General features: G+C 43.3%; 2 protein-coding genes and 1 long non-coding RNA gene across 4 annotated transcripts; 1 reads left to right on the forward strand and 2 right to left on the reverse strand.

Annotated features, from left to right (window-relative positions):
* Positions 1-488: 488 nt before the first annotated feature.
* On the reverse strand, positions 489-7,846 carry lmod2b (leiomodin 2 (cardiac) b). The gene is made up of 3 exons (XM_017682574.2): positions 7,382-7,846; positions 4,477-5,868; positions 489-1,027 (listed from the first exon to the last, which is right to left on the reverse strand). The coding sequence occupies exons 1-3, from the start codon at positions 7,655-7,657 to the stop codon at positions 1,001-1,003; spliced, it is 1,695 nt and encodes a 564-aa protein (XP_017538063.1). The 5' UTR covers positions 7,658-7,846; the 3' UTR covers positions 489-1,000.
* Positions 2,943-17,747, forward strand: LOC119265322. Of its 2 annotated transcripts, none has more exons than XR_005131595.1 (3): positions 2,943-3,237; positions 15,340-15,431; positions 17,662-17,747. It is a non-coding gene; the product is annotated as an uncharacterized LOC119265322 (long non-coding RNA). The 2 variants fall into 2 exon arrangements; XR_005131590.1 differs by having other exon boundaries at positions 2,943-3,233.
* Positions 17,037-27,250, reverse strand: asb15b (ankyrin repeat and SOCS box containing 15b). The gene is made up of 10 exons (XM_037545592.1): positions 27,141-27,250; positions 25,837-26,212; positions 25,655-25,710; positions 23,102-23,233; positions 21,768-21,926; positions 20,863-21,108; positions 20,166-20,337; positions 18,503-19,067; positions 17,619-17,772; positions 17,037-17,384 (listed from the first exon to the last, which is right to left on the reverse strand). The coding sequence occupies exons 2-10, from the start codon at positions 25,935-25,937 to the stop codon at positions 17,215-17,217; spliced, it is 1,755 nt and encodes a 584-aa protein (XP_037401489.1). The 5' UTR covers positions 25,938-26,212; positions 27,141-27,250; the 3' UTR covers positions 17,037-17,214.
* Between the last annotated feature and the right edge of the window lie 216 nt (positions 27,251-27,466).

The following is a 27,466-nucleotide window of genomic DNA, read 5'->3' on the forward strand; positions in this document are numbered from 1 at the left end:
TATATAGTAATATATATTATTATATATGATATTAGTTAAATAGTCTTATAATATTTTACCACAGTCTTATAATGAGATATTGTAGATATACACTGCAAAAAAATGACATCTTTACATGAGAAATCACCTTAAATGCAGTCTAAATGTCTAATGTTTATAATATTCACACAACCTCAAAAGGAGAATGTTATTTATCTTATTTCTAGATGTTTTTTACTTGTTTATAGTAATATAGTGAGATCATTTTACTTAAGAAAATTTACTTAAGAAACAAGTAAAAAGTCTAGGAATAAGTTAAATAATCATTTAATAAGCGTACAGCATGATGAATATCAGATATGCCGACTGGATTTAAGGTTAAACCATTTTTTGCAGTGTATTAACTACATTAAACATCTTTTTACCCGTGAAGATATTTTTGCTGTAAGGCGTTTCAAATTAACACGGCATCATATTCAATTCACGCTCAGTAGTGATGGGAGTCGACAGCCTTCATGAAGATTTTTAATTTTTTTCACATCAAAGCACATATTTACATTTATACAGAAAGCAATATATAATAGAAATATAAATTAACCTTCAAATAATGTTATGATTGATCAGTATGCTGAATAGATGGCAGGAAACCCTGCGGTCAGTGAAGAAAACCTTGTATCTCCAAAATAGTAACTTTACAGAAGGAAAAAACATACTTTAATTATAATGTAAGTCAATGGAACCAGACGTCTTTCCAATTCATTTTGGAATCATTCATCAGCAGTCTGCTTCTGGAACGAAGGACAGACTGGGAGACACGTGTTTACAAACTGTCGCCGCTCAGGAGAAACAGTGGAAAAGTGAACGTTCTCGTTATTAACATCAAGTAATCACGCTTGCACTGCCAGTGTGGAGCCACCACAGCGACACGGAGATACGGCCACAGAGCTGTGGAAGGATCTCCGGAGACGATACATCAACCTGGACATCCTTCATGTTCTGAGTCCAAAGTCTTTTGGCTTTATTACCGAAGATACTGAGGAACTTCCACCTGTAAAGACAAAACAAGAAGCTGTTGGTCAGGTTTGCATGTTCACTGAGAAGCAGTGTTGAGGGTTAAACAGTGTAAAGTAATGCATTACAGTAATGTTACTCATAAGCCTCTAACGGAGCAGCATTAACCCTCTGGGCTCTGAGGTCGTTCTCTCTCTGGTTCTGTTCGTCTCTTCTTAAACGCTCCTCTAAAGGTTCTTCATGGAACAGGATCCTCATGTGTTTCATATCTAAACGCTCCGTTATCTTCATCACTGCTTTCCAAACCCGCTGCAGCAGCTTCAGCAGCTGGAAACTCTCTGACGCTGTTTCACATGAGACTCCGATGTGGACTGAGTGAAGAATGAAGGGTTTCCGGCGTGACGGTCAGTCCTTAGTGATCTCCTGAGTGTCCGTCGGTCAGTTTCACACAGAATGTAGACGGACACACGAATCCAGCAGCTCCACACGGTGAGAGGCAGATGACGTGTATCTCAGCCCCTCTTCACAGGCTCATAACTCTGGATGAGAGTCTCGTATGATCTCGGGATGAGATGGGATGAGGTGAGGGTTAATTCCACTCAATGCATTCAAACCGGATTTTCTCTCTAAATAGATTATCCGTGTCTGTCATTGCGTGTAACCTGCAGTGAACTCAGGGAATCTATTGATTCATCTAACCACGTTAAATGAAACTGATGGGTAAAGATCTCCAAAACCCAACCTCCCCCAAACATACCAGACATCCAGTCCAATAGTGGTGCAAATTCAGCAAAGGACGGAGACAATCATTTTATTAGAATTTAGTGCATGTACACTAGTAAACACACATTATGGGGCAGAGAGCTTGCCCAGAGCGGTGGGCAGCCCTATCCACGGCGCCCGGGGAGCAGTTGGGGGTTAGGTGCCTTGCTCAAAGGTACTTCAGTCATGGACTGTCTGCCGAGGGATCGAACCGGCGACCTTCCGGTCACAGGGCTGGTTCCCTAACCTCCAGCCCACGACTGTCCCCCTATCAGACTTTTTGTGGGGGTGTTGGATATCAAATAAGTATATAGCTTATATTAATGGGAAATATAATCAATAATTATCCCACAAAAGTCACACTTCATTACAAGCTACAGCAGAAGGCAGCTGTGAAAGTGATAGCACTGAACCTCACCAAATACAGTCTGATAGTGTGCAGCAGCACTTAGTGAAGCAGCTAGCCTAGCAGCTAGCTTTACTGCAGTGCAAGAAAAGACATCTTCCGTGTAGTCAGTATATCTAATATTTCTCATTATTATATTATATATTAATATTATAGGATAATTTCACTGGTTTCTCTGAGTAAGATCTTTCATTTTTGTTTTAAGACATTTTATCTCATTTAAAGCATCTTACTGCATTGGCAGATCATTTTACTTGACGCATACAAAATTAGCTTCATGACTTTTTAAAATAAGTAGTTGGAAAAATCTTACAATAGTCTTACAAACGTCTCATAAAGAGAAACATTAGGTATATTAACTACATTTAAGATCTTTCCACTTGCAGAGATGTCATTTTTTTGAGCCATTCATCATTTGAATCAGTAGAACTGGCTGTTTGTAAATAAAGCACTGAGTTTGTACAGCTGCTACAGATGTGTTTGTGTTTTAGAGAGTAACTCTCAAGTAAATAAACAGTTTAAGCAGTGTAATTATTCATTTGTAATGAATTATTTCTGTGGTTTTGTGGTTTCAGTGAAGTTTGTTTATGAGGCTTCACATTAAATTACGCTCAACATTTTAATCCATTTTTGGTTCAGTCCCAAGCTGGAGAATCTAATCTGCCAGAGAAAAATAAGGCCTTGTTTATTTAGTCCTGCCATGCTGTTGCCCAGCACTGCGAGGCATCTGTCTTATCAAGGCCGGACAAAACGAGGGCTATTTATAGAGGCATTAAGAGGCAGGAATGTGTGGGGGTCAGGATCCTGTCATCTGAGGGTAACTGCCATTTTTCCATCACAGGGGCACGACGTCCACTCAGGCTGAGGGTTCAGTGGTGTGTTCTTTCAGCACGTGGCACATTCCAGGGCAGGTCACTAGAACCAGCTCTGCTGTGAGTGTTCAGACGGTTTTGGAAGACGACGTTCCACATCGAGGAAGAAGGCCGAACAGTCGACGCAATGCAGCAGACAAATGGAACGCTGGAACGCAGGACCGGCTCTCCAAGCTCCTTTATTCACACCTGCACTGTTCGACGTTAGTAAGTTTAATAACTTTAGTGCACTGTAAAACTGTTCTAAAGTCAGATGGAACGTTCTACTAAACTAACAATTTAAACAAGATTAGATAAGCATCATGTTATGATCTACACTATATTTCCAAAAGTCTTCACTCCCCCATCCAAATCACAGAACTCAGGTGTTCCAGTCACTTCCATGGCCACAGGTGTATAAAGCCGAGCCCCTAGGCCTGCAGACTGCTTCTACAGACATTAGTGAAAGAATGGGTCGCTCTCAGGAGCTCAGTGAATTCCAGCGTGGTACCGTGATCGGACGCCACCTGGGCAGCAAGTCCAGTCGTGAAATTTCCTCACTACTAAATATTCCACCGTCCACTGTCAGTGGGATTATAACAAAGTGGAAGCGATTGGGAACGACAGCAACTCAGCCACGAAGTGGTCAGTCACGTAAAATGACGGGGGCTGCATCCCTGTCCCTCATGGCCACATGGTGAGCAGTTAGATCCCAGTGTTCTGAAGTAAATGTGTCCCAAAGTCTGAAAGTCAGTGAGGAACATTAAGAATCTCCATATTTTCTGCAGTTCAGCTCTTTTTAGTGTTTTAGTGTAAAATATGGTGATTTTCTGTGTGAACAGCTGCTCAGAGCTGAGTTTGCTGGTCATGAACTGCTGAGTTTCTGAGCTCAGAATGAGCTGAAACCGTCACGACGGACACATTCGGTCCAGTTCGGGTCGAGTTCTGATTGTTTTGGTAGAGACTAAATGGAATGATCAGTCATTAGTTTTAATAAAATAAACATAATTAAGGTTTAGAGTCACTCAGAGCAGAAGGAGTTTGGTCTGAAGTCCAAGATCAGTTAAAGTCCCAAATGTTTTCAGCTCTGACTTTGAGTCAGTTCGGTAGAATGATCCACACACGGGGTTCATACAATCATGAATATCCTGGAAAAGTCATGGAATGTAGAAACTTGGTTTGTAGAACTCAATATTAGAATAATTTCCCAATAATTTAACCAAGTGGCCCCAAAAATGCGTCTAACGTGGTCAAAAATTGTAATGAAAACCAGTGAAGAAATAGCTTGTTACATTATTGGAGATGCATTATATTTGTAAGTTTATTATTTTTGTTCAAGCTTTTATGCAAAATAGATGATGTAATGTTTTTAATATGTAATGTTTAGTGTGTATGAATCATGTTCACTCCTCATTACAGAATCTACCATTGAATCAAAGCCGAGACGCTGTGTGTTGTGATATTCACCTGTTTGAGAGACCTGATGCTGCTCGCCCGGATGGCGGCCATGAGTTCGTCGTGAGCCGAGCGCATCGGCGTGGACGGCCTGGAGGTCTCTCTGTCGGCGATGGGCCTCAGGGCGTTCTTCAGCTCCTTCAGGATGCTCTCGGTCTCGTTCTCCTTGGGCGGCCTCTTCTTCCCTTTCTTGGTCTTGGGCTTGCCCTGAGTCTGCTGCTGCTTCTTGTTGGCGCTGGCTTCTTGGAGCTTGATGACCTCTGCGATGTTTCGGGTGGGGGCTTTCTTCTCGGGGGTTACTTTCAGGGCTTTGGGTGGAGGTGGGGGAGGCGGAGGAGGTGGGGGTGGAGGTGGTGGAGGGGGCGGGGGAGGTGGCGCTAGCAAAGGAGGGGTGCTTTTCTTCACCGGCTTCGGGGAGGACCACGGAGAACTCCGAGGAGAACCATAAGGCGACGAGGTCGGCGTGCTCTTCTGCAGGGCGCTGGTACGTGGATTGATGGGAGTGGCGGCGCCCCCTTGCTGCTGACGCTGCTCCTGCATCCTCTTCTGCCTCTGTCTGTCCTGGTTGCGGGTCAGGATGCCGGTCATGCTCATGCGCGGGCCCGGCAGGTCGAACTGGTAGCCCAGCTTGAGCAGCGTGGTGTTCTCCTTCAGCAGCTTCACCATCTCCATCTCCACCTGCCCACCCAGGATGTGGCGCTGGTTGTGGAAGCGCAGCTCCGTCAGCGTGCTGTTGCGGGTGAGGGCTTGCACCAGCGCCAAGATGCCCTTCCCCGTCACAAAGTTGGACTCGATGTTCAGGTTGGTGATGTGGAGGTTCTCCCTCAGCATCTTGGCGATGGCGAAGGCCACCTGGTCGTCCGCGTGCGTGTTGGCCAAGCTGAAGATGCGCACGTGCGTGTTGGAGCGCAGAGATTCCGCAAAGTGGATCAGGGTTTCCTGAGAGATGTTGTCGATATTGTTGAGGTTGACCTCGGCAGTGTCAGGGTCATCGCTGAGGATCTTCTCCAGAGCCTCGTCTACTACCGTGGGGTTTCCGGACAGCTGGCTGGACTCCTGAGCTCTAAAACTCGGGTCCAGCGGTGAACTTCTCCTCACAGGCTCCTCCGGTTTGAGCGTAGAGTGACCATTTTGCAGGGTGTACGGAGGAGCACGTTGCTCCACGACGTTCTCCTTTTTGGAATGTTCCTCTTGTTCTTCATCCTCCTCCTCTTCTTCTTCATCTTCATCCTCATCTTCGTCCTCCTCATCTTCGTCCTCCTCGTCTTCTGTCACAGGGTCCTCCACTTCACTATCCTCCTCCTCATCTTCTGCACGTACACAGTCTTGAGATTCTCCCTTTTCGTTCTCCTCAGCAGCTTCCTTCTCCTCCTCCGATTCCTCTTTCTCATTATTCTCTCCATCCTGTAATCCACAGCAAGAACGACAACAAAAGAACGGAGAACATTAAATAAAAAATTACAACATCATGGCTCAGGTTTGGTCAGATTGGAAAATTATTGTTTGGGAATAATTTATTGACCAAACCTGAAAGTACAATGGTTCTTCAAGGGTTCCATAGTGAAGGCAATGGTTCTATAAGAATCATGAACACTCAAAGAACCATTTGCATGGTGTGCCGTTCTTCAGTTTGATTGAGAATGTGTCGTGTGTTTGAAAATGATTCTATATGCTGCCAAAAAGGGATCCTCTAATGTAACAAGCTCGACATCGTAACTACAGCAGAACCGTTTTCGGTGCTATATAGAACCCTTTTCAAAAATATTCTATATAGAACCATTTAAAATGCATTCTTCATCAATATGAAGACCCATATCAACATGCAATGGGTTCTTTGAGTGTTCATGGTTCTCTATAGAACCATTGTCTTTACTGAGGAACCTTTGAAGAACCATCTTTTTAAGAGGTGGCTGGTATAGTAGAGTTTCCCACAGCATTTTACAGTGTTCTATTGATAAAATGATAATCAGTGTAGACTTAAAAATAATGGTTCTTTAGGAAAGAAAAAGCTTCTATATGATTAAAGGGTTCTTTGCTTCATGAAGGGCTACATAGAACTATTTTCTTTACTAATGAACCCTTGAAGAACCATTTATTTCAATTTTAAGGATGTAGATTATTTTGGGATGTTTATCAAAGGTAGAGAGAACCCCTAAATCAGTGTTTGAGTCTTTGTGGTTCTATATAGAATCACTGTCTTTACATCATAACAATGGAAGAACCCTTTTTTGTAACAAACTAAAGAATCACTTCACCATGCCAGGAACCGCTTAGTGAAAATGGTTCTATATAGAAATCACAGTTCTAAATAGATCCATTGGCTTTTTGAAAATGGTTCCATATAGAGTTCTTCTATTGTCAATATGCAGCTTGCAACCCTTTCTGCTGTACATAGAACCATATGCCACACATTCTCCGTCAATCTGAAGAACAATTTCACCAAACAGAGAACCATTTGATCATGAAGTGGTTTTATGTAGTACTCATGGCTCTAAAGAGAGCCATTTGCTTTTTTGAAAATGGTTCTATATAGAGTTCTTCTATTCATCTGTGGTTCTATATAGAGTTCTTCTATTCTTCTGTGGTTCTATATAGAGTTCTTCTATTGTTAATATCCAGCTTGCAACCCTTTCTGGTGTACATAGAACCATATACCACACATTCTGTATCAGTCAAACAACAGTTTCATCATGCAGAGAACCACTTAATCATGAAAAAGGTTCTAAATAGAACCATTTGCTTTTTTGAAAATGCCTATATATAGAGAGAGAGTTAGTTCTTCTGTTCTTCTGTGGTTCTATATAGACTTCTTTCCTTGTTAATGTCCTGCTTGTAACCCTTCGTCATGCTATAAAGAACCTTTAAAGAACCTTCTATTTTAAGAGGGGCCACAGGTGTCTGTTGGGGCTCCACTGACCTGGTGGCTTGAGGACCCCGTCCGTTCACCCTCGAGAAGCTTGCGTGACTCGTTCTCCCAGTATTTGAGGAGAGCCTCTCGGCTGAAGGTGCCCGTGGGAGTTTTAGGCGTCTGGTCCCTCTGTCTTAGTCCGATAGGGACGTTCTCGTCCGGGTCAATATCGGCCAGCTCCTTCTCCAGCTCCCGGAGCTCCTCGGGGGTCAGCGAGGCCAGCAGCTCATCTTCGTCCAGATCCTCGTACTTGCTGAGCTCCCGCCGGTAGCCGAAGGTGCTCATGGCTTCCGTAGCTCTCGGAGTAGAGCTGTCCTCTCTGTGGCTCCTGAGACCAGGGCTGGAGGTGACCGGTGTGGGGGACAGTGTCAGGATGGGGGTGTCTGATGGTCTACAGCGGCCAGCAGATGGACGAGCTTTTAAGAGTGGGATCAGAAGAGGCGTGCAGCAAAGCTCTGGGCTGTGATGCCGTTGCTTTTTTGGGAGGTGGGAGTCAAACAGATAGAGCCGCAATAAGAACCTGAGGTCACCCGGCCCGCGGCGAGGCCTGCCAACAGATCCTCCCGGCATTGTTCATGTCCAAAATAAGCCCAACCGGGCGATGAGAGAAGAGCGTGGAAATAAGCGCAGCAGTTGGGCTTCGGCGAAGTCATGACATGGTTCTATATAGAACTCACAGTCCTAAACAGAACCATTGGCTTTTTGAAAATGGTTCCATATAGAGTTCTTCTATTGTCAATATGCAGCTTGCAACCCTTTCTGGTGTACATAGAACCATATACCACACATTCTCCGTCGATCTGAAGAACGCTTTCACCATACAGAGGACCGCTTGATCATGAAGTGGTTTTATGTAGAACTCATGGTTCTAACGAGTCATTTGCTTTTTTGAAAATGGTTCTATATAGAGTTCTTCTATCCTTCTATGTTTCTATATAGAGTCCTTCTGTTCTTTTGTGGTTCTATATAGAGTCCTCCTGTTCTTCTGTGGTTCTATATAGAGTCCTCCTGTTCTTCTGTGGTTCTATATAGAGTCCTCCTGTTCTTCTGTGGTTCTATATAGAGCCCTTCTGTTCTTCTGTGGTTCTATATAGAGCCCTTCTGTTCTTCTGTGGTTCTATATAGAGTCCTTCTGTTCTTCTGTGGTTCTATATAGAGTCCTTCTGTTTTTCTGTGGTTCTATATAGAGTCCTTCTGTTCTTCTGTGGTTCTATATAGAGTCCTTCTGTTCTTCTGTGGTTCTATATAGAGTCCTTCTGTTCTTCTGTGGTTCTATATAGAGTCCTTCTGTTCTTCTGTGGTTCTATATAGAGTCCTTCTGTTCTTCTGTGGTTCTATATAGAGTTCTTCCCTTGTTAATGTCCTGCTCATAACCTTTTGTCATGAGCCTTTAAAGTTGGACATTTTTAAGTGGTTTATTCACTTTTCATGAAGCTTTATTCACCACTGACCTGCACTGGTGCATAAATAGTGGTCTTGTACATAAAAATCACAAATAATTTCATTGCAAAACAAACGCTTCGTTATGCAAATGACTGAACAGCTGAACTCTCATCTAAATTTAGTGTGTAATTGGCAGCATTTGAGTGTCAACCCTGCAAAAAATGGTGTCTTGTTAAGTAAAATTATCTTAAACATCGTCAATAAATCGAACATTTCTATCTAAGGAATTTACCTGTTTCAAGTATGTTAATTTTACTTATGAATAATAATTAATAATCTCACTATACAGGCAGATCATTTAGCTTGTTTAAAGAAATGAGCCAGTAACATTATCCGCCACAGTGAGATCATTTAGCTAATAAAATGTCCTAAAACAAGTAAATCATATCTAGAAATAAGTTAACTAATCTAATAAAAAGTGCAAACCCATCTTAAAATAAGACATATTACATATATTGACTGGATTCAAGATCATTTCACTTTTTGCAGCGTTTATTCATCACTGACCTGCTTTCATACATAATTAGAGGTGTTTTGCATGAAAATCACTTAATAATTTAATTGCAAAACAAACATTTTGTTATGCAAACTAAACTGAACATGAATTCTCATTTAAATTCATCTTATTAGTGTATAACTGGCAGCATCAGAGTATTGTAATGTCGTTTTTTGCTTATTACAGTTTGAGTTAAGTGCTACACTGCATGTCTTAGTGCGTGTAATCATCTTAAATGCAGTCAATAAATCTAATATTTCTCATTATGAGACAGTTTTAAGAATATTGTGAGATTATTCCACCTGTTTCCGCAAATTTTTGTTTGTTTTTAAGCAGTTTTAATTATAAAAGTGTCTTATGTCATCGGCAGATCATGTTTTACGTTTTAATCATTATTTCTTGAAATTAGTAAATTTATCAGCATTATTTTTCCAAACAAGTGAACTAATCTGCCAGTGGAATCAGACACTTTCACCAGATAAAATCACTTAAAAGAAGTAAAAATGAACAGAAACAGGTGGAATAATCATAATATTCTCACAACAGACTCGTAATGAGAGACATTAGATTTATTCACTACAGTTACGATGTTTTCACTGGCTAAGATGATATTTTCTGCAGTGTATTTAGACTTCAGTACGTCACTAATATTTCAAAGATGTGTTGAATATCCCAAACTACAGTTTTAGCCACTGAGCTCTTGCATGTAGCACAATTCTGACATGTACTAAAGCTTTTGAATCTGGAGAGGTGGAGGTCTGCACTGGAGAGCAGAGGAATGAAGGTCAGTAGAGACAAGACGGAATACATATGTGTGAATGAGAGGGAGGCAGGTGGAAAGGTGAGGATGCAAGGAGTCGAGGTCGTAAAGGTGGATGACTTCAAATATCCTGGGTCAACCATCCAGAGCAATGGACAGTGTAGAAAAGAGGTGAAGAAGAGGGTGCAGGCAGGATGGAGTGGGTGGAGACGGGTGTCAGGGCTGATGTGTGACAGAAGGATAGCAGCAAGAGTGAAAGGGAAGGTCTACAAGACAGCAGTGCGTCCTGCTGTGATGTTTGGTTTGGAGACTGTGGCTCTGTCTAAAAGACAGGAGGCTGAGCTGGAGGTGGTGGAGATGAAGATGCTGAGATTTTCGTTGGGAGTGACCAGGATGGACAAGATTAGAAATGAGCAGATCAGAGGGACGGTGAAGGTGGAGCAGTTTGGAGATAAAGCCAGAGAGGCCAGGTTGAGATGGTTTGGACATGTGTTGAGGAGGAATAGTGGAGATATTGGGCAAAGAATGTTGGAGATGGAGCTGCCGGGTAGAAGGAGAAGAGGTAGACCTCAGAGAAGGTTTATGGATGTAGTGAAGGTGGACATGGAGATGGTTGGTGTGAAAGTAGAGGAGGCAGTTGATAGGGCAAGATGGAGGCAGATGATCCGCTGTGGCGACCCCTAAAGGGAGCAGCCGAAAGAAGAAGACTAAAGCTTTTGAATAATATTCCAATGACTAATAATGACCAATATACACTATATGGACAATAGTATTGGGACACCTACACGTCACACCCCAGGAACTCTTATGAATCCTATTCTAAATCCATGGGCATTAATATGGAGTTGGTCCCCCTTTGCAGTTCTAACAGCTTCCACTCTTCTGGGAAGCTTCTACAAGATGTTGGAGTGTCTGTGTCCATTCATCAAGAAGAGCATTTGTGAGATCAGAGGGTCTGGCTCACAGTCTAAGTTCTAGTTCATCCCAAAGGTGTTGGATGGGCTTGAGGTCAGGGCTTTATGAGGGCCAGTCAAGTTCTTCCACACCAAACTCACCCAGTCGGGAGTTTATGGAGCTGCTTTGGTCACTGGAGCTCAGTCATGCTGGAACAGAAAAGGTTCTTCCCCAAACTGTTCCACAAAATTGGAAGCTACAATTGTACAAAATGTCTTCTGCTGAATCAGTAAGATTACCTTCTCTGGAACTAAGGGTTCTAGATCAACCCCTGAAAAACAGCCCTACATCATCATCCCTCCTCCACCAAACTTTACAGCTGGAACAGTGCAGTCAGGCAGGTAACGTCCTCCTCGTCCATCAGACTGTGCTGATGTTGATGCCAGAGGAGGTCTGAACTCTGCAGGTATTGATCAGCAGAGTGTTGGAGTCTTTCATGCTCTGTGCTCCTCAGAACTCGGCGACCCGCTCTGTAACTTTACGTGCTCTGGTTCTTCGTCGCTGAGCTGCTGTGGTTCCTCAACGCTCCCACTTCCCAATAACACCACTCACAGCTGATCGTGGAAAATCTAGGAGTGAAGAAATTTCACAGACTGACTTGCTGCAGCGGTGGCCTCCTATTACAGCACCGCGCCCGGATTCAGTGGCTCTTTAGACCCGTTCTTTCACTGATGTGTGTAAAGGCAGCTGCTTGATTTTACCCACCTGTGGCAAGGAGACTGAATAAACACCTGAATTCAGTGATTGAGGCGTCCCAGTGCTTTTGTTCACTTGGTGTGTTCACCATATTTCTGTCTTCTTAAAGTAAACTTAATCTTGGATGATGCTCCTGAAAGCTTTCCCCTGACCAATCACAAGGATGAAGTCTCAAAAGAGCCATGCAAAGCATGAAATCATGAAACCATGCAAAGCATGTACAACTAGAACCATTGCCTTTACTGAAGAACCTTGAAGAACGATGTTGTAGGATATTTTTATTTATCGTACTGTGGCTTTATTTTGCACTATTGACGCTTCTTTTTATCTTCAGTTCTGCGGTTCTTCAGTGCTCTTTCGCTTAATTCCTGCCAAAACAGAGGATCTGGAGAGCTCTGATGCCGCTGGATGAACACTGAGAGTCCTGGCTCTGTGCTGTAAACATGCCTCAGATGTGTCAGCCTGATTCGTCAGTGTCAGTCTGGGCGGTTCTGTTTGCCGTGTGGTCAGATCAGCTCTAAACCTGCAACTTAACCTCCTCTCTGACCAGGCGAGGTGAGACTGACCATGGTGGCTGGGCAGGAAAGGAATTCTGTTTGTCTGATAACACGAGTGTCTAGCAACACCACCAGCTCTGGACTGCTGGACAGTGAATCCCTGATGAGCCTCTGGTGTTGTCAACTGCTCGTAAACACTGACATCTGTCCAGCATGGTTGTGAATTCTTCAGCTAATCTGGATCAGGAGCCCAACAAGCCTCAGGAAGAAGCTGCTTCAATGCAGCATCTACTGCATTGTTAGTTGTCTGTGCTCTTAAAGGTGAATCCCACTGATTCCTCAAGTGTTCTAAGTGGTTAAGATGTCATTCAGGGTGGTTTGGCGTGAAATGCTCTGTTATAGAGAAACTTACCTGTTCACAGTGGTGGTGATGGGAACCAGACGTTCCCCTCTAAAAGCTCCTCACAGAAAGTTCCTACATGAACTGGTTATGAATGTTTCAGGAAGATTTTGGCTTGTTTTTTAAATGCATTCATGGCAGAGGGACAGGAAATAGGTGACACATGCTGTCCTGATCATCTGAAAAGTGCTGTTTTAATTACAAATATCAAAACTGAAAATATTTTGGATAAAACTACCGTACATGGAAACCTAAACCTACTAACAAGTGGTTACTGCATTTCCTAACATTCATTTTAATGGGGTGCTTATCCGTAAATAAGGCGGTCAGATTTCTGAAATAAAAACTGTGGACATTTTCAGTTTGGTGGTCAATATATCATTAAAATATCCCAAGATTTAACGGTGACACTTTCTATGAATGTCACATTTAATAAGATTAAGTGACCCTTATTAGTTCCACAATGGGGAAATTTCACCTCCGCATTTAACCCATCTGGGCAGTGAAACACCACATACACACTAGGGGGCAGTGAGCACACTTGCCCAGAGCAGTGGACAGCCCAATCCGCAGCGCCTGGGGAGCAGTTGGGGGTTAGGTGTCTTGCTCAAGGGCACCTCAGTCATGTGGGATTAAACCGGCAACCTTCCGGTCACGAGGCTGGATCCCTAACCTCCAGCCCACGACTGCCCCTTATAAGCATCTGTTGACACATTCATTACGTTATAATACATTCATAAGGCATCAAACATGGCTATAAATATTTATAAAAATGCATTACACTGTTCATAACACATTATAAGAGCTCATAAGCTGTATTAGTCCACTCTGAGTAAAGTGAAGCATGCTGGACTAAAGCCTCCTCCAGGGTTCAGACTGAGGCTTCAAGTTGAAGAATTTACTGAAGGATTTACTGAAACACTAAAACACAATAAAGCTCATTACAGGCTTCAAATGTCAGAGTTTAAACTAGAGCAACATCAGAGTTTCACCCAATGTGGGAAAGTCAATGTTCACCACTGTTAATGTTCACCACTGTTAATGTTCACCACCGTTAATGTTCACCACCGTTAATGTTCACCACCGTTAATGTTCACCACTGTTAATGTTCACCACCGTTAATGTTCACCACCGTTAATGTACACCACCGTTAATGTACACCACCGTTAATGTTCACCACCGTTAATGTTCACCACTGTTAATGTGCACCACCGTTAATGTTCACCACCGTTAATGTTCACCACCGTTAATGTTCACCACTGTTAATGTTCACCACCGTTAATGTTCACCACCGTTAATGTTCACCACCGTTAATGTTCACCACTGTTAATGTTCACCACCGTTAATGTTCACCACCGTTAATGTACACCACCGTTAATGTTCACCACCGTTAATGTTCACCACTGTTAATGTGCACCACCGTTAATGTTCACCACCGTTAATGTGCACCACCGTTAATGTGCACCACCGTTAGACTGGCACTGACTTAACACTGCATATCCAGTGGAACGCCAGCAGAACTCAGCATTACTGTACTGTAGTGTAGTGCAGTGTTACAGAGTGAAGGGTTCTAGTGCTCAACATTAGAACCAGTGAACAAATTACAATGCCAGCGCTCGACTATCTCACCCCTCCCTCTCCAAGCGTTCACTCCACAGTGACTTCACACTCAGTGTGATGTCAGAGGGGTTCAGGGGAGGGGCTGATGGGTACCTGCTTTGCTGTGATGTTATGTAGTGTAGCATTTAAAGTGGGACACGGTAAGAAAAGCTCACTGTAGCAGTGATTCTAGGCTGGACGGCCGGTTTGGAGCCTCTGAATATTCAGGACTGAAGCCCTGAAGATGCAGCTCTAACAGCCCCAGCGCTGAGAAATAAACACTGGAAATCCCGTAAATAAACTTTGTGTTTGTGTTTAAACTCTCCAAGCTGGGACTGACAGTATAACATGTTATTAACACTACTTATAATGCATTATATTAACAATTCATAATGTATAATAAACATGGCTATAAAGTGTAATAAATCATTTTCATTAAGTAATTGTATATTAAATTACATTTATAATGCCTTATGAATGAATTCTAAAATGTTATAAATGTGTTTATAGATTCTTACAAATGTGACATTCATAGAAAGTGTTACTGATTTTATCTATGAGATAAAAAAAGTGAGGTCGACTCCAGTTTCACATATTTTGGCCATGGTATCTGCCAAACTGTAAGACTATGGAGAAGGCCGACTGATAAACTTGGGTAACTTTTAAACTATATCAGAAAATCTTACAGTAGCCTGTCGTGCTGAATGAAGCCGGTGAATTATGGAACATCCAGTAAAGAAAATGGTCAACATGCACGGGAATAAGTGACATTTTTCCCATAAAAACACTTTTTAGAAATAGAGTTGATCCGTGAAAAGGGCCTCAAAAGGCACGAAGTCTAGCGGCTCAGGCAGGGATGAGGCAGAGACGTTGTTTACCACAGAGAATTCAGTGGATGTATGAGCCCATAATTCATATTCACATTAAATATTTTAGCAGTAAAAAGAGACCATGGCTGCAGAAAAGGCCCTGTGTCTGTAGGCCAATATCTAGACCCAAAACCCCCTGGGCAGCCCCAGTTCTGGACAGACTGAGACACTATCAGCATATGCCGTATGTCACATTTGGAGGCTGAAAAAGTGACGTAGATTAAAATGACACCCTGTTTGTTTCTCATTGTAGCTACAGTCAAGTCGACTGTCTGTCTGGACAAATCAGCCGAAGTGGACGAAGAACACAAACCATGTACCTGAGTTAAAGTCGAGACCCCCAAGGTAAAATATTCCTCCAGTAAAAGTAGAAGTTCCTCCCTTTAGACCTCCAGTTGAGTAAAAGTACTAAAGTATTTCCCTTCAAATGTACTTAAGTATAAAGTAAAAGTACTAAAAGAGTAATTCTGGCTCTGATCTGGTCCTGTTATCATTTTTATAACCAGACTGGCTTCATGAACTCATTTCAGGTGAAAGTCCTCCAGCGTCTCTCTTGGTAAACCAGTCTTTTAATAGAACGTCATTAATTAGTGACGCTGACGTCTATTAAAATGATCAGAAGCACAAAACACTGAAGGTAAACAGTTTCCATCAGGGAGAACCGAGTGGCTCTGAAATCACTTCAGGCCCTCTGCTGGACAAAACAAGCACAACGTCAGACGTCTGCCCATCTGCTCTGCTGCAGGACTTTCTTAGGACTTTCCAGTGTGTTTTAACTCTGAATTAAGAACGGGGACAGTTCCACAGTTCCAGCCGAGGACAGGCCACCAAGCATGCGGACTGTCCCCAGCAAACGGGGACCCCTGGTCACCCTAACCATAAATAGCATTACTGTGAAGATGTAAAGCTCAGGTAGTTAACTAAGCTGGCTTTTCAGTTTAGCTGCTGACAGTATGATGATATTCAGATTACAGAGCTTACATCTGCAAGTAAAAACATTCTGTGCAAAGATAAATATTATTGCTACCACTGAGGTTTGCCAGCTTCACTGTCAGGGGCAGCTTCCATCACTGCGTCACACGCTTCATAACATGCAGTGACAAAAAGTTTCACTGGTTTGATTAATGTTAACATGATGGAGGGAAACATGCAAAAACACAGAAAATGACTTATTTCAGATTTATCACTATTTTACATCTTAAAAAAACTCGTGTGGGTTCGCTGATGGTTTTGGACAGTACAATAAAGTGTCTATATCTGTGTTGTAGTCATGGCAACCCCTGGTTCCCATCACCACCACCGTAAAGACACCTGAACCCTTTCACGCCAAACCCGCTCTGTATGGCTCTGTTTACATCTGAACCTCTGAATTATACAGAAAATTTGAAAAATCAGGTGGAGTTCCCCTTTAGATGAGCTCACGCTGCCTCGGCAGTGTGGCATTAAAGCGGAATCCCACTTATCGCCCGGAATATCCGTATTGATAAATCGTTAAGGTGTAAACAAAGTCCGAGTCAGTCAGAGTGGTTTTGACGTGAGATGTGAGGTTCTAGATAAACACGTAGAGAGCCTCACAGCGGCCTGTGATGGGAACCAGACGTCTGAAGTGCTTCATGCATTGACACGGCTTTTAGAGGCGTCCCGTGACATGAGTTTCAAGGAACTTTGGCCACTTAAACATGTTTTTAAACTCCATTCATGGTGGAGGGGAAACATATAGTCCCCACAGAGAACGTGCTGTTTCATATTTATCACTATTTTACCTCTTCACAATCTCGTGTGGGTTCTCTGGAGGTTCTGGATGGTAAATAAAGTGTCTATATCTGTGTTGTAGTCATGGCGACGCCTGGTTCCCATCACCACCACTGTAAAGACGTCTGGACCGTTTCACACTAAACCCTCTCAGAATCAGTGGAATTCCCACATTGGCGTAAACGAGAAAAACAGTCGTTTTGGTACAAAGCATGAAAGGTTTATTGGACACTGTATGTAAGTCCTCATTATAAACTAACCGCAGGTGAAACGCAGCTATTCAGTCCGTAACATTGTTCTAGTACAAAATATAACACTTTCAGTTAAAAGGCAACCTGAAAACTATACAGTAGAAAAGCCACCTGCTCCTGCGCCCCTACCACTCGTCCATCCTGCCATAGAGGTCATACTCCTTGTAGATCAGGTAGTTCTTCAGAGTGGGGGGGAAAGGAACAGCGCTCATGAACTCAGGGTTGTTCAGGCTTCTCAGGGTCATCTTCTCCCTGATGAGCAGCCTGCACAGGTGCTGCAGCGAGCGTGGGCTCCCTGCGACGGTAGAGATGTTCATTAGAGGGTCATCCTTGTTTCTACACTCATTGTCCACTTTAAATTCCAGAATTAGACCATAACCGTTCTGTAAATGTGTCGAGATAAGATTTCAGAAGAGAGAATAAGGGGGGGGCCCTTATTACCATACCCCCCCTCACCCCCCCCCCCACCCCCCAATTACGTGCTTATAGACCCTCGTTGCTGAATGAACACACTGTGAGTGTGTCTTACTGAGGATGTCGCAGATCTCAGGCCACTCTTTGTTTGTCTCCAGGATGTTCTGCAGCTTGGAGCAGATGTGCACATGCCTCACGTAGTCCAGGAGGGTCCGCACCACCCGGCCCACCAGGTGCCTCAGCCAGGACACACTGACGAATTCACAGAACTAATGAAGACAGGGCAGGACATTAGGTTGGACAATGAAGAACAGCATTGGGTTTTTCAGACTGAGTGAAATAAACCTGAAGCTGCAGCTTTGATCATCGATTATATTAGTAATCAAATAATCTGATTAAAATGAGGGAACTGAGCCATAACACACTACACACATATTAAACGTCTTAAAAACACTTCACTGGAAAAAATCTAAAACAGGAAGGTTAAAAAAACAAATAACGATCAAATCAACAAACATCGCTCATGAGCGTCTTCAGAGCCCTGAGAGTTTAAAGACCAACGACCTTCAGCCATAACATTAAAACCAACTCCTAGTTTCTACACTCACTGTCCATTTCATCAGTTCTACTGACCATACGGTTTCACTCTGTAGTTCTACAGTTACAGATGTGTCCTACTCAAAAAGATGGCTCTTCAAGGTTCTTTAGTAAAGAGAATGGTTCTATCCAGAACTATGTAGACCGATTTGTATGCTTAAATGATTCTTTGGATGGTGAAATTGTTTCAGATTGACTGAGAAAGTGCTGTGTGTGGTTCTATATCAAACCTGTTTGAAAATGGTTCAACAAACATCGCTCACTGCCGCCCTCTAAAGGCGTCATTAACAAACATTTAGAAGCCCTTTAGAACCCCAGCTAGAACTAGAACATCAGTCCTGAATGTGAAAAAACAGCTGGGTAAGAATCCAAACCAGCCTGTGTCTGTTAAAATAAACCTACCGTCACTTTGCTGGATCTGCTGACTGTCTCACTGTCTAGCGTGAAGCTCTGCTCCCAGATGTCGGGCATCATGGGGCAGACGTCGTGGTCACACTGAAAGCAGCTCTCCACATGGTAGCCGTTGTTGAGAAGCAGGCGCAGCATCATCTCGTCCTGCAGGCAGTACTGCAGCGCCGTGGGGAACTGCGTATCGTTAATCAGCGTGAAGAAGCAGTTGACGTCTGCGCCGTAGGCCAGGAGCAGACGCACCAGCTCATAGCGGCATGCCCTGACGGCCACTAGGAGGCAGCGCAGAGGGTCCAGGTCGGAATGGGCTCCAGCATTGAGCAGCATCTTCGTACAGGTGACGTCGCCGTTTGAAACAGCAAAATATAGCGGGGTCTTCCTCATGTCGCCGTAGTTGTCGGAGATGTGGCCCCCCAGGAGAGAGTTGACGTCAAAGCCCTTGTCAATGAGGAGCTCCAGGCAGGAGGCTTGACCTCCATCTGCAGCCGAGTGAATCGGACTCATCCCAGACAATCGGATGGCCCTCTTAGTGGTAATGGGGATGAGCGTCTTCAGAGCCCTGAGAGTTTAAAGACCAACAATCTTCAGCCATAACATTAAAACCAACTCCTAGTTTCTACACTCACTGTCCATTTCATCAGTTCCACTGACCATACGGTTTCACTCTGTAGTTCTACAGTTACAGACTGTAGTCCATCTGTTTCTCTGATACTCTGTTACCCTGTTCTTCAGTGGTCAGGACCCCCATGGACCCTCACATATGACACGACATATGGGCGATATACTAAATATTCTGAAATACATTTTAGTGTTTGGAATGTATTTCAGCATCGATTACTTTGTGTTTGATGTGTATTTCAAGTTTATTAAAACATACACCGGTCAGGCGTGACATTCTGACCACCTACTTGTTTCTACACTCTCTGTCCACTTTATCAGCTCCACTGACCGTATAGCTGCACTCTGTAGTTCTACAGTTACAGACTGGAGTCCATCTGTTTCTCTGATACTCTGTTACCCTGTTCTTCAGTGGTTTCACTCCTACCTTGTCGGTCCACCTTGTAGATGTAAAGTCAGAGACGACAGCTCATCTGCTGCTGCACAGTTTGTGTTGGTCATCCTCCAGTCCTTCATCAGTGGTCACAGGACGCTGCCCACAGGACGCTGCCCACAGGACACTGCCCACAGGACGCTGCCCACAGGACGCTGCCCACAGGACGCTGTTGGCTGGATATTTTTGGTTGGTGGACTATTCTCAGTCCAGCAGCGACACTGAGGTGTTTACAAAACTCCAGCAGTACTGCTGTGTCTGATCCACTCAGACCAGCACAACACACACTAACACACCACCACCACGTCAGTGTTAGTGCAGTGCTGAGAATGACCCACCACCCAAACAGTACCTGCTCTGTGAGGGTCCATGGGGGTCCTGACCACTGAAGAACAGGGTAACAGAGTATCAGAGAAACAGATGGACTACAGTCTGTAACTGTAGAACTACAGAGTGAGACTATGTGGTCAGTGGAGCTGATACAGTGGACAGTGAGTGTAGAAACAAGGAGGTGGTCAGAATGTTACGCCTGACCAATGCATGTCCACATATTTGTTTCTGTATGGGATTAGACTGCGCTGAAGGTGTGCGGTGAGGTGGGCTCACAGGTAATGCCCCTCATACGCTGCACGGTGGATGGGGAGCTGAAAGGCCAGACTGGCCACATTGGGATCTGCGCCGTGGCTGAGCAGCAGGTGAATGCAGTCGATGTTTCCAGAGCCTGTTGCATCATATATCACGCTGTCTCCATTGGTGGCCTGTGCAGTGACATCGCCTCCTAGTGGAGAAAGAGGGAGCATGACACAGCAAAGTCAGCCTGCATTCATTTCTGATCGTAAACTTTACTTCACAAAATCCCTTTTTATATCATTTATCTGTCCTTCTTTTCGGTTCTGTTGGTCATTTCTGCATAGACCTACTCAAAAAGATGGCTCTTCAAGGTTCTTTAGTAAAGAGAATGGTTCTATCCAGAACTATCTAGACCGATTTGTATGCTTAAATGATTCTTTGGATGGTGAAATTGTTTCAGATTGACTGAGAAAGTGCTGTGTGTGGTTCTATATCAAACCTGTTTGAAAATGGTTCTATGTAGAACCAAAAGCTATGACAATGTAGCAATAGCAGAACCCTTTTTAGAGCTATATTGAACTATTTTCAAAAAGATTCTATATAAAGAACCATTTAATCATGAAATGACTCTATAAACAGAACCAATATCCTCACTAAAGAACATTTAAAGAACCATCTTTGTTAAGTGTTGTTCCTCAGAGTGGTCAGCTGGGTCACTCAAGGTCCATCTCACCATGTTCGATGAGGATTTGCAGAATGTCAGCATGGCCAAACTCTGCGGCGATGCCCAGCGGCGTCACGCCGTGTCCGTCACGGGCCGTGACCTTCCCACTGTGCCTGAGGAGGAGCATCAAGATGTCCGTGCAGCCCACCTTGGCAGCCTCGTGAGTGGCCGTCCACTTCTTCAGACACACCTGCTCCACAAACGCTCCGCCCAAGATCAGCACCAGGACCATGTCGTAGGAGCCGATCCTGGTCGCTGTAGGAGAAAAATGAGAGACCATGGGGCAGATTTACTAACGTTGGCTTTAAAAGAGTGGCTGTCCTGATTTACACCGGTCAGATAGAACATTCTGACCACCTCCTTGTTTCTACGCTCACTGTCCACTTTATCAGCTCCACTGACCGTCTAGCTGCACTCTGTAGTTCTACAGTTACAGACTGGAGTCCATCTGTTTCTCTGATACTCTGTTACCCTGTTCTTCAGTGGTCAGGACCCCCATGGACCCTCAGAGAGCAGGTACTGTTTGGGTGGTTGGTCATTCTCAGCACTGCAGTAACACTGACGTGGTGGTGTGTGTTAGTGTGTGTTGTGCTGGTGCAAGTGGATCAGACAGCAGTGCTGCTGGAGTTTTGTAAACACCTCAGTGTCGCTGCTGGACTGAGAATAGTCCACCAACCTAAAATATGCAGCCAACAGCGTCCTGTGACCACTGATGAAGGACTAGAGGATGACCAACACAAACTGTGCAGCAGCAGATGAGCTGTCGTCTCTGACTTCACATCTACAAGGTGGACCGACAAGGTAGGAGTGTCTAATAGAGTGGACAGTGAGTGTAGAAACAAGGAGGTGGTCAGAATGTTCTGCTGGATCTGTGTATTTATGGAGGCGTCACTGAGGCCGTGGTGAAGCTTTACCCAGGAGCAGCGGCGTTTCGTTCTTGCTGTTGGTGTTGTGTGGAGAAGCACCGTGACGCAGCAGCATCTTCACATTCTGCACGTGGCCAGCCTGGACAGCCAAAGTCAGCGCCGTCTCGCCGTCTCCTGTGACCTCCTCCATGCTCAGCTCGTGGGACGCTGTCCAACACAGAATACTAAATTAAAGGGGAACTCCACTGACTTTTCTTAATGTCTGTATAATTGAATGTAGCATATGTAATCAGAGAGATTCAGGGGGTTTACAGTGGTGGTGATGGGAACCAGGCGTCGCCATGACTACAACACAGATATAGACACTTTATTTACCATCCAGAACCACCAGAGAACCTACACGAGTCTTCTGAGCTCATATGGAATGCTGATGATGGAAAACAGTGGAAAATCTGGAATAATGAGTTTTCTTTGGGGACTATTTTGCCGCACAGCGCCCTGCATGTCTCCCTCCACCATGAATGGAGTTGAAGTTCTCTAAACTCTCATAAAACAGCGTCTCAGTCATCAGGCAGTGAATTCAGAACCAGTTCATGTAGGAACTTTCTGTGAGGAGCTTTTAGAGGGACGTCTGGTTCCCATCACCACCACTGGGAGCAGCTCTGACTCTGGAAGTTTATCTAGAACAGAGAGTTTCACAGCGAACCACTCTGAACGACTCTGTTTTCACCTTAATGATATATAATAATAATAATAATAATAATGATAAGCACTTTTCATACACAAAGTAGCTCAAAGTGTTTTCCAATCAAACACTGAAGCTGAGAAATAAAAGTAGAAAGAGCAGAAAAACAAATTAGAATAAAATGAAAAGCTAAATTTGAACAGTATTGTGTTAAATACTGGCTAAAGTAAAATGATGTGCTTTCAAATGGGCCGCTGGAATAATCATCCCCAGGAGGATAAGCAGCACAGACTGTGTGTGTGTGTGTGTGTGTGTGTGTGTGTGTGTGTGTGTGAGTGAGAGTGTGTGTATGTGTGAGAGAGAGTGTGTGTGTGTGTGTGTGTGTGAGAGTGTGTCTGAGTGAGTGAGTGTGTGTGTGTGTGTGTGTGTGTGTGTGTGTGTGTGTGTGTGTGTGTGTGTGTGTGTGTGTGTGTGTGTGTGTGTTTTTAAACTGTAAAGAACAGCAGTCTCTCCACTTTCAACCACAACCCGCGGTCGCTTTTCTGGAGGCTACAATGACCTGTGTCTGCCAGACATGCATGGAAGACCCGGCACATCCCAAAGCCAGCAAGCAGTTATTCTGGGGATTCTGCAATGCGAGAAATGAACACTTATAAGGTTTCATGTGGTTATGACCTATGAGTCTGACCCCGCTCACCCAGAAGAACAGCATCCAGGAGCTGGGCGTTCGGCTGGACAGAGGCTCTGTGCATGGGCAGCCATCCCCGGCTGTCCGTCTCCTTAAAGGCGCTTCGGTGCTGATGCAGCTCCCGCACGGCAGACACATCACCTGGAGGACATCCCATGATATTAAAAGCACTGTACACCTGCGTTTACTGAAGAAATGGACATGCAGGTTCATTGTCTTGACCACAACATCATGGAACATCAAGTCAAGCGGTTCTCTGTACTCAGTGGTGCATTAAAGGGCCCATGTCATGAAAAACCTGAAATTTTAAAAACTGTGTGTGTAAAGTTTCGAAAAGTCCATTTAGTTCATAAAATGGAAAATACTGCATTTTGAAGTCTCTGTTTTTGTGACATCACAAAAAAAGTTATTTACTTAAGCTACGTTCACATTACAAGCCTCGTTACTCAGATCCGATCTCTGACTCGATGGTTCACCCTCGTTTAGGTCAGTGACTCTAATCGGTCATTAATGTGATGAACCGGCTCCTGAACTGACCCTCATGAGCTCCTCCTACTCAGTGACGTCACATGACTGAATCACTGCATCATCAGCACAAACTAACGAGCAGAACGAGCTTCTCTGAGAAGATCATTAACTCTGATCAGCTCTCAGCTTCATTATTAGAGCCAGACGGAGGAGGAAAAGGTGAGACGAGCTGCTTTTCCACCGTCTACAGGCTTTAACAGCTGTTTGGCACTGCTGCCATGGTAACGCTGAATGATGAAGGGAAAAAAGCACATGAATTCCAATCTGAGCGTCACATTAAGGTCACGTGGCCACGAATCGGATACACGTCCGATCTAGGACCACATATGAAAGGCTACGTTCACACTTCCAGGCTGAAGTGGCACAAATCCAATGTTTTGCCCTAATCTGACTCAGATCTGATGTTTTCAGGGCAGTCCGACCTGAGCCACTGTCTTAGATCGGATACGTCTCTGATTCACGTGACGTTACTGAGTTGGATGAGTGCATGAGGGTCATTTCAGGACGCAGATTGATTCCCATCAGTGACAGATTTGAGGCACATACACGAGTGTGAACCATCGAGTCAGAGAGACCGGACTTGAGCAAAAAATCAGATTTGAAAAGATTTGTGTCCACACAGCCCTGAAAACATCAGATCTGAGTCACATTAGGGCAAAAGATCAGATCTGGGCCACTTCAGCCTGGAAGTGTGAACGTAGCACAATATACATCAACCTATTCGGCCTATAGCCGTTTAGCCCCGCCCATTTCATGCCGACGTATAAGGAGTGTTTCAACCCAGACTGCTTTTGAATGAGGCAGCCAAACAGAGCAGAGCTCATTCGGGGAGGGGGGGTTAAAAGAAATACGTAGGATATGGGCCCTTTAAACTGCCATAGACTTTACCAGAAAACATCAAACTGCACTTTTATTAATGATTCAGTAGTTTATTAATGACGTATTCAGCACATTAAAAGCGAATTGCATTGTTTTTTTTGTGATGGGAACCAGACGTCTACCTCTAAAAGCTCCTCACAGAAAGTTCCTACAGTAAATGGTTCTAGATTCACTGCCTGATGACTGAGACGCTGTTTTATGACACTTTTCAGATTAAATTGTCATCTAAAACATTTTCTATCCATAAAGTTATTCATAAAATCTCTCATCATTTTGACTACACTCTTACAAAAGACGGTTCTTCAAGGGTTCTATAGCGAAGAACATGGTTCTATATAGAACCATGAACACTGAAAGAACCCTTTGCATGGTTAAATGGTTCTTTGCATGGTGAAAAGGTTCTTCAGACTGATGGAGAATATGCTATAGAAGGTTCTGTACAGCACTTTTTTGGAAAGGGTTCTATATGGCGCTAAAAAGGGTGTCAGGCTTGTTACAAGAGAAGACCTCTTTTCGGTTCTTTGCATGGAGAAATGGTTCTTCAGACTGATGGAACATGTGCTGTAGATGGTTTTATGTAGAATGTAGTAAAAATGTTCTATATAGCACCATCTAAAGCACGTTCTCCATCAATCTGAGGAACCATTTCACCATGCAAAAAGCTCTTTGAGTGTTCTCGGTTGCATATAGAACCTTTTTCTTCACTATCCTTTCTAAAGAGTGTAATATCTCATAATAATAAGAAACTTTCTCATTATTAGGACTTAATATCTTATAGTTTTAACCTTTTTTGATTAACCGAATTTTGATTTTTGGCCAAAAACCTTGTTTTCTTCATCCATGGTGGAGGGATACATGCAGGGTGTAGTAAAGCAAAATAGTTCTAGAAAACCTGTATTTTCATATTTTTCACTAGATTATCCTCTTCAAACGTTACATATAAACATGTGTGGGTTCTCTGGAGGTTCTGGATGGTGAATAAAGTGTCTATATCTGTGTTGTAGTCATGGCGACGTCTGGTTCCCATCACCACCACTGTAAAGACGGCTGAATCTCTCTGATCACACCTCACACACTGAGTTATGTAGAGATTTTGAGTAATGTGTGGTAACAACATGTGTAATGAGGGTGGCGGATCACAGGCTGGGAGGTTACCTTGCTCGACAGCGGCTAAAATCTTCAGATTTTCATCACTCGCCGTTTCCAGGGAGCTTAAGTTGGATTATAAGAGATCATAACAGCTGCATTAGAACCAGCAGTGACCACATTCAGCTCCTGCCAAAACAAACAGAGCGGAGAACGTGAGCCTGAGTGAGTTAAAAGCCTGATCTACTCACCTGGAAGACGTCTGAAGCGGGAAGGTACAGGCTTCCTGGAGGCTGACCCGGATGGCAAACTCGATGAGCTGCTCCTCGTCCATCTCCTCAACGTCTGCCATGGTTATTCCACCGCGTTCACGGGCAAAACTCTCATGTAAACAGAGTCAGAGTCGTGCTCAGCTCACTGCAGCGCCACTAAACCGCTGTTTATCAGTCCAGACCTGAGGTTTATATTTAGACTTGACCCCATTTTCACCGACTCGCCGCTCTGAGAAGGAATGCAGGTCACTGTGACTGGGTTCCCTCTCGGTTCTGCCAGGGATAAACACATGGAGAAGGCCAGAGGAACCACAGCAGAACACTGAACTGCTCTGAAGCCGACCCGCTGTGGAAGCTGGTTTACAGCACCGGAAAAGAAATACAGCCAGTTAATAATTCATAAATATTCATAAGTATTATAAGTATGACTAAGCATCCCATCTTCATGACTTCAGGTTCTTTTTCTTTTCATTTGCAAATTATTATGAGACACTAAGTCATAATTATGAGACAGTGAGTCATTAATATGAGATATTAAGTCATGGTTGTGATAAACATTGTCATTTTCATGACGCAGCAAGTCGACAGCAGGTTTGCGAGATACTTAGTCAGGATTATGAGATACCAATTCATAAACATGCAAAGTCTTGTAAATATTATGGCATATTAAATCATCACTGCAAGTCATAATTGTCAGAAAAAAATCTTATTATTATGAAAATATTATAAGTCTTTAGACTTAAAGATGATCAAAGTGCAAAATATTAGATATTACATCATTACTGAGATATTAGGTAATGATTGAGAGACGTTTTCATTATTATAAGATATTAAATCATTATTATGCAATATTACATCATAATGATGCGAAATATTCTCAATATTATGAGATATTAAATCATTATTATGCAATATTACATCATAATGATGCAAAACATTCTCAATATTATGAGATATTAAATCATTATTATGCAATATTACATCATAATGATGCGAAGCATTTTCATTAGGATTAGGATGCTTTTTATCTCCATTGTAGATAATCCATAACTTTTTATTTGTTTGTTTGTTTACCCATGTCCTTTTTCAGGCTCAGTTATAACTATAATAACTAATAATTATAATCTTAGCGAAATTTCACACCCATTTATGTAAATTTAGTAAGGCCAAGTCCATTTATGGAGATAATTATAATGAGATCAGATATCTCAAGATAATATCATCTTGAGATGATTATGCAAAGAAAATTATATTTAGTTCTTTATACAATAATCATGAAGTACCTTGATGACCTCTAGGGGGCAGAAGATCACCCTTTTAAAACATACACTATGCCCTCTTGTGGGCTCCGTAGGTATGACAGCATTTTACAGCCACTGTAATGAAATGAAATGAAATGAAACTGAAATGAAAATAGTAGAGTTTAAGAATAAAATCTTAATATTTCGAGGGAAAATAGTCGCAGAATTACAACAATAAAGTGGCATTAATATCAGGAAAGGCTGATATTGAGGCCAAAGTCTTTCCAAAGTGCAGCAGCGCCTCCTGGTGTTAAATGAGGGGGGTTGAGTTGGTGGAGCTGCACTTTCATATCGATTCCCCCATAATT

The sequence above is a fragment of the Pygocentrus nattereri genome, chromosome 1, assembly GCF_015220715.1.
Source record: "Pygocentrus nattereri isolate fPygNat1 chromosome 1, fPygNat1.pri, whole genome shotgun sequence".
Classification (NCBI taxonomy): Eukaryota; Metazoa; Chordata; class Actinopteri; order Characiformes; family Serrasalmidae; genus Pygocentrus; species Pygocentrus nattereri.